This window comes from Lonchura striata, chromosome 1A, assembly GCF_050655825.1.
Source record: "Lonchura striata isolate lonStrDom1 chromosome 1A, ASM5065582v1, whole genome shotgun sequence".
Taxonomy (NCBI): Eukaryota; Metazoa; Chordata; class Aves; order Passeriformes; family Estrildidae; genus Lonchura; species Lonchura striata.
In genome coordinates this window covers 64,390,856-64,403,447 of record NC_140741.1, presented here as the reverse complement: position 1 = coordinate 64,403,447, position 12,592 = coordinate 64,390,856, and the positions used below count along the sequence as shown (strand labels likewise).

Sequence of the window (12,592 nt, the reverse complement as noted above, 5' to 3'; positions counted from 1 at the left end):
AAGCAGAAGAGTCAAAGGCTGGATGTTTCCTGTATCTGTTGCCAACAAAATCTCTGTCAAGGTTATGTGGAGTTGGTAATTGGCTGTTACTAAATTTGATGGGGAATATCTGCAAAAACAGCTTTTGCATGAAAACTTATAAAGATCACAGCTTAAAACATGCATTAAAAAGGTTGATGCATGTAAAATTTTCCAGTTCTAATGACTTTAACTTTTCAACTATTATGAGAACCTTTTAAAAAAATCAACAGTTAAAATCAACATTTCATTTTCACTTAGACAAGCAAAACTCTTCATTATTAATGAAGAGTTAATTTTCTTTTTTTCAGATATCAAACAGACCTTTAGTACAAAGTCTTGAAATGGTAGAAGCATTCACATCCAGTCCTAGTTATTAATGTTTTCTTTTCAGTCAAAGCTCTTCTCAGTTTCTCAGCTGACTAAGTATGGATTAGCTGGGGTTTTTTTGATTACTTTCTCTTCCAAAGAAATCAGCTTTAGCTGTGGGATAAAGATTCTTTTCTGTGTTTTTGCTTTTGTAAGCAATGCACTGATCTTTGGCATCTGTGCTTGAAACCTGGGATCAGAAAAGCTCCAGATGAGTTTACTTAGTGGTAAAACTGTATGGCAAGCATAAAATGTTAGAGACATCCTTGTTAATTAATCAAGTTCATTCTCTCATTAATGTTTTTACTTTTTAAAATGGGAAGTTTCATTCAAGTTTTATTTTTTTAGCTACTTCTAACAGTTTGGCTGTTGGATTTTTTTCTATGCATATTCAGAAGCCAGTCTCTGTAAGTGTCTCAGAATTTCTTGCCAATACTTCAATTTCTACCATTGTCTCTAAAAATACCTCTCAGTTACTGCCTTTTGCTGGTGTACCAAGGTAATTTTTTGTGCTCCTCTAGATTTTTTTTATAATTTCTTTGCAATTCTTATTAGGTATAAGCTTGTTCAGCAGTTTGAAAGTAAACTCTTTGGGACTTCACTTAATATTATGGAAGTCTATGTATTTAAAACTGGAATACATTGCAAATAATGACTACTCAAGTGTACACTTAAAACTTCTTAAGGACTTTCTATTTGTAAAAATGCTTCTTCACAAAGTTTTATGATGATAAATTTCTGCTGATAAGATATAGAAGAAAAGTTAGGCTTCTCTGTTCCAAGGCACAGAACAAATGCTGTTCTGCACATATTAAACATTTGTTGATAATTCAAATGTAGTGAATCAGACTTTACAAAGCCTGTGTTCAGTTACTCTGTGTAACAAGAGGTTGCAGTGAGCAGCTGCTTGGTTTTTGCATGGGGTAGCTTTCCTGGGTAAAGTTCTTCCTGCACAGAGTTTGAGCAAATGAACTCTTTTGGAAACTAAAGGATATCTTAGTATTCAAGTTTTGTGCTTGATTTTCACACAAAAATAAAAATATTCATGTAGAAGGATGTACAGTTGGGCCCTTGTAGAGGTAGAACAACTGCAGAGCAACAGCCTGAGAACCAGTGTGTGCCCCAGTTCTGGAGTGGGGAGATAGTTTTTTTTCAGAAACCTCTTATTCTAAGTGAAGGCTGACAGTCTGTAAGTTATTATGATACTTCTCAAACACAGAAGAATTGATAAAAATCAGTTTGAGGTATAAAGACATTCTGGCAAATGTTTACTTAAAAAGAGTGAATAATATACAAGTTCTTTTCTTTTTTTAGATTCATCAGATGGAAGTCTAAAAGCTTCTACATATCATGGGACAATAGATGTTTATGTCAGTCAATTAAGAAAAGTGGATCTGAAATCCCAGAAAGGTTAGCAAACTACAACAAATATTTTTCGTGGCAGATTTTGATGTGAAAGAAAAGGAAATAGGAGTTTGTTTTGGGGCTTTTTTATCTGTAAAAAATAGTTTGTGATTGTTGGTTATTTACTTTTTATTTTTGCATCAATATTGGAAGATGTCTATAAATACTTAAAATACAATAAGCTCTGTAAGGGACAAGAAGACTTAAGATAGATTAAATGTGTTTGTGTTTTCAATTTTTTTTTCCTGGCAATATGCCCTGCAGAATTCTGCAGAGTTGACTAGGGTTACAGTGTTCCTTTGCCTTAAGCACAGTTTTCTCCATGATGCTGTATATGCAGTGATAACTGACACACATACATTTATTTTTCTTGCCTTCTGACTGAAATGTCTTACTATAAAAATTTGAAGGCAGAGAAACAAAGATGGGAGAACCTTACATTACCATATTCCTTCATTTTCTCTCCTGCTTACTCACTAAAATTTCCCTTCTTAGTTAAAAACTCACACCTAAAGTTGAATTCATAGTTTTGCCATTCTGAAAATACGATGCTGTAAGTTACAAAGCACTGAATACATCTTGTTCATTGTAGTTTGGAAAAAAAAAAGGCACCAAAAAACCCAAAATGCAAACAAAAAAAAAAATCCCAAACAAGCCAAAACACACCACAGCATTTTTACACTTGACTTTAATGTCATGTCAGTCACTTCTGGTAGTTTAAGCATGATATTTGGTCCACTTCTGTTTCCTGTGAAACAAAGCCTGTGCCCTGTTAAAACCTACCAGTTACTCAAAGTGGGACTCATGGTGTCAATGAATTGAAATAATTTGTGCATCCTTCTGTACAATATATTTTGGCTTCATTAGTGCAAAGAAGTTTGTTTATATTATTTCTTGCTTACCTTTTGTATCACTTATTTTGCTAAGTTAATATCTCTTTGAGCTAGAAGAAAAGAGGAATGTATTAAATAAAAGCTAATTAATGTTTTTAAAATATTTTCTAACATCTCTTCTGGCAGCACAGTTTAGTAAAGGCAAAGTTGAAGTTCTGTTTCTGTTTACCCTGTAAATTCAGAATAACTGCTGACAGCTGCAGTGTAGAAAATGTCCCATTTGTGATAAATGAGCTGCATGTGTGCGGGTTTTATGAGTCATCACTGAGCAACTCTCCAAAGAGGACCCAAAGATGAAGACCTTTTCCCTTTCTTATTCTAAGGCTTTTGTGTATCCAGCAAAATGCAGGCCTAAATTATACTGGAAGTTATTTGTTCATCAGAACTGTCACAGGCAAGTGATTTTGCTGTGTCTAACTAGGGTTGCTTTCTGGTGCTTCTTAGCTGTATTTTTTACCATGTTCTGCTTAAGCATCTGGGATGTATGTCAGGAATCTTTTATGTTCTTCTGTAGTGATTGGTGATATTGAGCAAAAACTAAGGAGCACATAAAAAGGCAGTGTATTCTGAATTTCTCAGGTTTTTGATCTAATGTGTAGGAGAGAGCTTTCAAACTTTGTGACTGAGTTATTCCAAAGGTGACTAATGTGGACAGCTTGGGGGCCCAGTGTCTGCCTTTGGCCTGATGCATAGATGCACATATTTGGGAAAGCAGAAGTCAGAATTTCTGGTTTTAATCTCAAAGTAGAATTATTCAGGCCACCAAAGCTGCAATTTTGCTACTAGTTTACATTTTAGTGATGCATAGTCTAAACTGGTTAGTCAGTTTTGAGACTGATCTCTTGGAGGATGTGAACAGCTGGCCCTAAGCAGTAAAGCAAAGACAATTGCCAGTGTTCAAAGTAAGTGAGCAGCATCTCATCCTTCCAGAGCAGCAATTCTTTCATCGTGTGCCATGCAGTGACTGAGTTATTTGTCAAGTCTGAGGCCCTGTCCTTGCTCTGGAATGTCAATATGCAACTAGAATATGAACTTAAATTCATAATACCTGTGAGATCTATTATATTTGTTTCCCTTGATCCTTCCTGTAATAAGATCCTCTAACAAAAGACATTACTTGACATATATGTCACTATTTATTTTCAAGTCTGTGAAGGAAATACTGTGATACCATTTTCTACATGTGACATACTCTGTTTATGATAAATAAAGAGACCTTCATTTATCATAAACATTTATCCTTCCATTTATCCTTTAAGTGACCAAAAAAAAGAGGCTACTGTTTCTGAAGACTTCTCAAAAAACCCAACCAAGCACAACCAAATGATGGTTTGATTCAAGTTAGTAAAATAATGGACTATTTCATGCTTTGATCTCATGATTAAACTAACTAGCTTTCACTTAAATTTATACCAGGTTCAATTACAGTCAAGGTACCTGCATCTCTCAAAGCCTATTTAGAGCTGTCTGGAAGAAAAGTGGATGTGAGCTCAGAGATCCAGTTAAAAGAAACACAGAGTGCCTCCAAAGATGATCATGTAACTCTAAGTGGTAAGGCTTGCTAATCTTGGCTTCCAATAAATGTCTGCCTGGCCTAAGTCAAATACATCTACATTTCTTTATTAGTTTATTGCCCTTGGCAGCTGCTTGTTTAATCTGCTTCATGTTCAGATGTTTGCTTGTGCTCTTGTACTCCCCATGTTATTGGATGACTTTAAAATTTTATTTGGTAAATGACTTGTGAATGTAATCAACTTCTTCTTAACAAAAGTCTTAGAGCCAAATTCCCCTTTAGCATTAGTCCAGTGAATGTGTGGGAGATAATCCAGGGGTGAATCTGTCCCATTGCTTTGTTGGCTTAGAAAATCACATAGACTTTCCTAGGCAATCTATTATGTTAAAAATATAATAATAATTTTTAAAAATCTGTTTCTGAGTCAAAGGGGGAAATAAAAGGGGTATATGGCATATTTATAAATGTACAAGTAGTGCAGCATAGGCTGAGAAATGATGGGTGGGAGATGAGCAGAAGAAGCTGGAGGAATAGGGAGAGAGAGAACATGGAAAGGTACCTGCAGTTACTGGAAGTATTCTTGTAAGGCATTTAAAAATGAACTTAGAATCCCAAGTCTTGCTGTTTCCTGCTTTAGAAACCAGTCATAAATTCACTGTGAGGGTGTGTATTTCTCTCCCCCACTCCAGATGTGGCTATCTAGAAGTTAAGGCTGTTGCTTTTACCAATTACACAATTGGCTCTAGAGAAAACATTAACTTCATGTGTCTGGGGACTCCAGCTTTATACTTGAACGTGTTATGTCAGTGTGACCTGTTGTGATAGCAGATTGGGTAAGTTTGAATTTTAAAAGGAAATATGCATAAAAACTCTTTTCTTCCTCAATGTAAGATGGACATCTCAGAGTCAGGAAAACATTGGAAGTGTAATTATATAATTTTAGTATGTAGCCTGCTTATATATCTCTTCCTGCCTAGAAACAGTAACTAGCACTTAAATTTAGTAGTGGTAATTAAATATAGTTTCTTTAAAAACCGTAAATGGAGGTTGTCAGGCTAGAAATCTGTGGAAGGACCCCAGATTCAAGCAAGACTTGATGTAATGAATCACCTCAGCAGTAAAACAAAACTTCTCAGTGAATGAGGACCACCAGCCAATCAATCATCTTGCTACTTTGGCAACATTAAAGATAAGAGTGGTGTTTCAAATATACACAGCTGAATGACTTCTCTGGTTTCACAACCCAGTCAGTGTTTATGTGGGACAGTCATCACTGAAGCAGAAGCAATTTTTCAACCCACTGTTCTGTATGGAAATGATCTTGGCACTTGAGGCCAAAAGTGACTCTGATTAGTTAACTCTCAAATATACATGCCCCAGAGGCACAGAAATCATCAAGAATTATGCAGTGGCAACAGCATTAGGCCAATGATTATCAGTTGTTTAAAGAACTTACAGCATTACATAAAAAGGGAGATACTTCCTGCTTCTATTTCTCTTTACCTTATGATGTATTCTTTCTGTACTTACCCTCTCACTATCAATGATTGCTTCTTCCTAAAGGTGATCTTTGGTAATTTTCTTATATAAGTAGATTCTCAAATAATTGAAAATCATTCAATACAATTTCTGAATCCTGGGAGCATTGTTGAAGTTTCAGGTACAAAGTCCATAGCAGTCCTGCTGCTGTGACTGGAGAAATGTAAAATAGAGAGTGAAGAGGGGCTTTGCCAAATGGTTTAAAAACTGTATCACAAGAGCATGGCAGTCTAGGAGTTTTATGCTTTTGAGTTCAAAGATTAGTTTAAAAACAGATGGTTTTTCAGAAAATCTGGTTCTCATGTGAATAACACAGGAACTGTGACCTTTTAGGAAGTTTTACTTGCCTCTGGGAATGTTTGAAGGTGTTAGAGAGAAGGCTGTCCAGTGGGAAGACAGGGCAGAGTTCTGTGACTTGTAAACATGCCCTTATTCCTGCACTTTCCTGCTCTAGGAAAACCTTCCCTACTGCTTTAGAGCAGTCATCCTGTACACCATCAGCCCCCACTTCCACCTGAGGGGGGTCAGTACACTACAGCCCCACAAGCGCTCACATCCAGGGCTTTGCCAGCTAGCCAAGAGTAGAGTGGGATTTAGTGAAAGCAAGATGATGGAAGTCTGGAGTGAGTGCTCTAGAGACAGAGGGATGAGAGTGTGAAAATGGGTTTGCTCTTTTAGGAAAATGAGGGACTTTGCTGCAAAATTGAGAGACTTGCTGAGAAAGGGAGGGGAACTAGAGAGCAGTGTCAGGGAGTTTTTATTCATTGAAGTAATTTGCAAGGGCAAGGCATCTGTTCCCATTGGCATCAGTAGGTAGTCTTGAAAGCAGTATGTATGATATAATGAAATGTTACAAAAACAGAGTTCATGTTAAGGACTGGTCCAGCTTCCATCAGTGGAAGTGTTTGGATGTCTTTAGAGTCCTTGAGTAATTCCAGTAATTTCTGATTGTAATCATATCTAAATGTTCTTTCTTTTCCCTGACAAGAAGAGGAGCCCTTACTGCTCAATATCTGCCTTCTTCCTGTCTCCAGGTGTGCCTGTATTCTTAAATCTTATGCTTGTGGAGGTAATTACCTATAGGTAGTGCATGTGGTAAGAGAAAGAGTAGCAGGCTAAAAGATGTTAAACATTTAAGAAGAAAATGAACTTAGGAGTCCGTTATGTCACAGGGGTTGCAAACATGTTGAAGGTCAAGGTTAAAGTTCATATAATTTTGATTTACATGCTTTTTAGGCCATTTTCCAATAAGTTAAGTTCAAAGTACAAAGATAGGAACAATTACTTGTGTAGTCCCAAGAGGAGCAATATTTAAATAATATCAGGAAACAACAGTGTTACACCATTGAAAACAAACAGCATATTAACATGATTTTTCTGTGAAACTCAAAATAATCCTTTGGCTTTACATGGCATTAGTAATACTTTGCTGGAATGTGTCCAGTTTTGAGTACTGTGCTTCAAAACTGTGGAGTCTCTAAAAGAGAACATGTGATCAGAGTCCTAAAATCATGATTAACCGGAGAAGACTGGTTCTCCCCATAGGTTGTGGTGAGAAGCACCTTCTTCCTTACAACAGTCATTCACTCAGGCATGCACTGAAATATTACAACTTTCACATCTGCCTGATGTTCCCTGCTGGAGCAAAGGGGATCTAGACAGATGTTTCCTGCCATCAGGAATAATTACTTCTCACTGCTCACTCAGTGGTCCCTCATACAGTAGTACTGAGAGAGCAGCCTATGGAATGCTGTGGCCTTCCCTTTAGGATTGCTTTAAGGCCAGTGTGCCAGAGGGGGCTGACTGCATAAATCTATTGTACCATGCACAAAACTTTATGGATGGGTGTGTTTAAGTCTTCTTTATGAGAATTCTATACTGTTTACTCTAAGGTAATACCTGTGTTTTTAGCAGCCTGGAGTTCAAGGGTTGAATACAAACACAGCTGGAAGGGGCAGTGAATAACATGAGAGAAGCAACTTGCCTTTGAAAGGGAAATAACTGAAAGAGCTTGTATTATGTCAGTGCTGAAACTTCAGGTTTTATCTGAAGCTTACCAGCTGCCCCAGTGTAGAGCTTTTTCTCCCACTGTGCAGCTGTCTTGGGTTTGTTGCAGTCAGCATTGCAGTTCTGATCCCAGGAGTAACACTATCTGCTGTCATGCCCTCCCGTTTAGTCTGTTCTCAAGGCACTTCAGAACTTTCCTTCTTTCTTAGAAGCAGTTTTTATTGACTCTTGGCCACTAGAATTGAGTGGGAAGAGCTTTGTTTTATAATGTCCCTCTACACACTGCCCTCTGTGAAGCCTTGATCCTTAAGCAATATCTTAAAAAAAAATAAACAAAGACCCAGGTTGTATCTGGAAAAGATTACATTCCTTTGAGTCAAATAGAAAGTTCATCCAACTTTTATTAAACACATTAGATGAGATGCTATCCTACAGATTTTTATTGGTTTCAGCTTGCATTCAACTCAAGCTGTTCACAACATTTTGATATATACACAGTCCAAACACTACCAATGAGCAACACTTAAAATATGATCCTCTTCTTGTGTTTTGCGGTATGAAAATAGAGCTCTCAACTTCTCCAGTCTCCAGGAAGGCAAGTAAATAAACAGTCAGTACTTGACTGTGAAGTTTTGCAAAGGTGTTACCTTCCTTTAAACACCACACGCTGGGGAGGGGGAGAAACACAACCTTTTTCCTGGGCTTTAAATTGAAGGGTATACACAGCATAATGGTGTATCTGTCTTCTCCTGAACTTAACTGCTGTCTTGACTGGTAGGTTTGGAAATTAATTTCCTTCCCCCTGCCCACCCCCACCCCCCCTTCTCAGTCCAGGAGGCTGTTTGCTTTTGTGATTTGATCAAGCTAGTAAAGTCTTCCTCAAAATCCACTTAGGTTCTCATGGTATTCAGAATACAAGCAGTGAGTACAGTTAAGACCCTAGCGGTCATCAAAAGGTCTCCAGCTAAACCTTGTTGCTTGATTAATGCCTCATACATAAAGTAATTTAAATATAGGAAATAACTTTGAACCTCCTACTAGTGATGGGCTTAATAATCTTAATATTTGCCTCACAGGCAAATTTCCAGAAGTATAAGGAACAAAACTTTTTTCTGCATTCACATGGGAAAAACAAAATGAGAAGCAGAGCTCAGACAGCAACTCGGCTTTAAAATGGCTCTTGGAAATTTGTTCCTGTGTTCCTTAAACTCTTCTTTAACTTTTTTACCAGGGTGTAAGCAGTGCATTAAACAATTTACAGCACTGATTCTGTGCTTCAGTATTTGTTTCTTTTACAGAAGTACAAGCCATAGTCACAAAAACATGAGAGAGAGGAACTGAGACCAGGCACTCCAATATGCACCTTCTGGAAATATATTTCTGCCCTGAATTTCTGTCCTCTCTCCCTAAGAGAAAAAGTTGTATTTTTAGTGTTCTACAGCTCTGTTAAAGGATCAGCTGAAATTTTCCTTTTTACTTCTTTGTTGTAGAAGGTTCAATTTCTTGTCACCAGGAGGTTGATTCCTGTTTAAAAAAACAGACTGATTAAATGTTTTAAGTGTTATCTATGTTTAAAAGAAAGATTCTGTTTTAATTTTTGTTCTTTATTCTCTGATACAATCCTATTGAAAATTAGTGATTTGGGAAAGCTTTGAGGAACTGAACTTTCAAATTTTAATGGATTCCATATACAACACATTTGTCCAACTTGGTGATTCATCACAGATTTAAGTCTGCAAGTTAGATGATGAGTAGAGGTCTGTGGATTTTGTTTTACTGTAGGAATGTTACTGACACAGAGTGTGGTTGAGACTGCTGCTGTCTGGAGCAATGAGGAGTGCAGAAATTGTAGCAGGACATCCCCTTGGAGACACCTGAAGGCATGTTGTAGTCTGATAACAAGGGACACAGAAGTGACTCTGACATTGTTGGACTCCTCTGAGAACTCTGTACTTCCAAACCATACCTCAGCCTATTGTGAATTGTTGTGGGTTTGGCCCATAAACTTAAATCAATCCCACTTAGAGCTGCTAAAGCACTGAAACACTATTGAAAAGTTCTGGCACATAGGCCTGAGTTGTGGAAACCAATGCAGTGATGTCAGTTGGAGTTTTGCCACTGTTTTTGCTGTGGCCAGAATTTAATTTCAGCTGTGTTACAGAGCAGAGCATGTTTGCAAAATTGGTTCAGAATCTGCTTCCCCGCCATCCCTTGTGTTATTCCAGGCTCAAATTATTCTAAACTTAGAATTCACACAGTTAAATGAACAGTAAAGTAATAATAAATGATATTTTGTAAAATAAACCAAAGTGAAGGTTGATCTTGTGATAAAGACACTGATTTGGGACTTTAAAGATCCCAGTTTAATTCCCAATATGGACACAAAACTTTTGTATAAATTTGGAAGGTCACTTATTCTCTCTTGGCCTCAGTTTCTTAATTATAAAATGAGACTGAGTTGAACTCTGTTATACAGTGAGCTTTTCAGAGCATGACTGTGAATACCAAGTGTATGGAAGCATGTAAGAAGACAGATACCTCCTGGTTCTGGGTTTTTTTTAGGCCATTATCATAAGGAAACAGTAATAGTAGCAAAATGTCGAGGCATCTGGACAATCAGGTCTTACCATGTCTCTTTTCAGTGTTTACAATAACAATTAAAATCTTTGTAATTACTTAGCCAGATCAGTATCTCATGTAGAGTAATGGTTTAACCAGAACTGTCTACTGAGCACCAGGCTGCCACTCACTCCCCACCAGTGGGATGGGGGAGAGAAGCAGAAAAGTAAAAGTGAGAAAAGTCATGGTTGGGATAAAGATACTTTGAAATGAAGACTTTAATGGATAAAGCAAAAGCTATGCACACAAGCCAAGTAAAATAAGGGATTCTTTCACTACTTCCCAGGGCAGGCAGGTGTTCAGCCATGCCCAGGAAAGCAAGACTGTATCTCATGTAACAGGTACTGGCTCAGATAAATGCTATCACTCTGAATGTCCCCTGATCCTCCTCCTGCCAGCTCTGATGCAGAACATTACACCATACAGTTCAGAGTATCCCTTTGGTCATTTGGGGTCACCTGTCCTGGCAGAGATCAGTATTAGAAGAAGAAAAGGTTTTGATACTCTGAAAGGGCCACTCAGAAATAACAAATTTTATATATTGTCTAACACTGTTTTCATCAGTGTTGGTCCATCCTAGCTACTATTAAAATAAACCCTATCCCAGAGAAAACCAGTACATGTAGGGCTTGTGTGGCAAGGTTGCTGGGAGGGGCTTTAGGGGTGGCTTCTGTTAGAAACTGCCAGAAGCTTCCCTTGTGTCCTACAGAGACAGCACCAGCCTGCTCCAAGATAGACTCAGCACTGGAAAGGGTTGAACCCATCAGTGATGACAAATAACACAGTCAAACAGGAAAAACCCTACTGCACACCAGCAGCTGGAGAGAGGAGTGAAAATACATGAGAGAAGCAGCCCTGCTGATGTGCAGGCCAGTGCAGAAGCAGGGGCAGGAGGTGTTCCAGAGTAGAGATTCCCCTGCAGCCCCTGGAGGTCTGCAGGGCTGCAGAGATCCACCTGCAGCTTGTGGAGGACTCTGTCAGAGCAGGGGAAGAGCATGAGGAGCTCTCCTCCTGCAGAGGCAGGAGTGGCAGAGATTATGTGGACTGACCAAAACCCTCATTCTCCATCCCCCTGTGCCTCTGGTGGGGAGGAAGTAGAGAAATAGCAGTGAAATTAAGCCTGGAACAAAGGGAGGGGTGAGTGGGATATGTTTTTAAGATTTGGCTTTATTTTTGTTACCCTTCTCTGAGTTGATTTGGAATAAATGAAACTAGTTTTTTCCCAAGTCAAGTGTGTTTTCCCTGTGACAGCAATTGGAAACTGAAATCTCCCTGCCCTTATCTTGATCCATGAGCCTCTTGTTATATTTTCTCTGGCCTATTCATTTGAGGAGGGGAGTGGTAGAATGGCTTTGGTAGGTACCTGACAGCCAACTAGGGTCAACCCACCATAACACATTTATTTCTTAGCTTAGAATAAAAAGTGCAGTATTATATAATAAAAACCACTACTCTGTTGTAAAGATGTATTATCAGAAATTAGATAAATGCAAAAAAACTGTGTCAAGAAGGAAATGTCTCTGCTAAAAGTACACAAATTCTACCAAATAAAAGTGCTATAATTGCTTCCAGGGAGCTTGGAAAAAAATGACAATATGAAGATGATGTGTTTACTGTGTGTCAAATTAAACTAAGACAACTCTCTTTTCCAGGTCACATGAATCAAAGGGATGAAACAGACAAATGGATTAAGGCTGACACACAAAATGGCAAAGTGTGTCTTAAAAGCCAAAGCTGGATCCAGTCTGTCAAGCTGAAGAGTTCTTAAAGGTGAAATAGGCCAAAGAGATTAAATCAAGAAACTACAAAGGAACATTTCTGTAAAATTATGAAACTTTATGGATGAATATTCTTAATATAAGAGAGACACTATTAAAAATGAGAGCATTTTAACCCAAGATTTGCCTGTGACAGTGCTGGTGTGGAACAGTCTGGTTTATTTAAGTGCCTTTCAGGAATGAGATGATCTTACGTATTCAGAATTTATGTAAGTTGACCCTCTTACCATATCAGTTTTAAAGCTGGTAATTTTCAAACAAATTTTGGAGCTGTCATTTAAAAATAAAAGAAGCATTTTCAACAATTCCAAGATTTGAAAGCTTTGCAAGCTCTGTTATACTTTTAAATTAAATGTCTCAATACTGTGGGAATTCTACTGGTTTATGCGAAATGCAGAGAATTTTCTTCAACCAAATTGTATCATGGATAGGAAAAAATTACTTTCAGTGTG

General features: G+C 37.8%; 1 protein-coding gene across 7 annotated transcripts in view; it reads left to right on the top strand.

Moving 5' to 3' along the window:
• The window catches only part of FAM185A (family with sequence similarity 185 member A), a 51,421-nt gene that overhangs the window by 21,272 nt on the left and 17,557 nt on the right, over positions 1-12,592 (top strand). For 2 of the 7 annotated variants that reach the window (XR_014952042.1, XM_085569345.1), the window contains exons 6-7: positions 1,702-1,797; positions 4,101-4,235. Coding sequence is in view for 6 of the 7 variants with exons in the window: in XM_085569345.1 (XP_085425471.1) it covers positions 1,702-1,797; positions 4,101-4,235 (231 nt within the window). In the remaining variant the exon portion in view is untranslated. The other 5 variants (XM_077783645.2, XM_085569343.1, XM_085569347.1 and 2 more) reach the window with 5 other exon arrangements.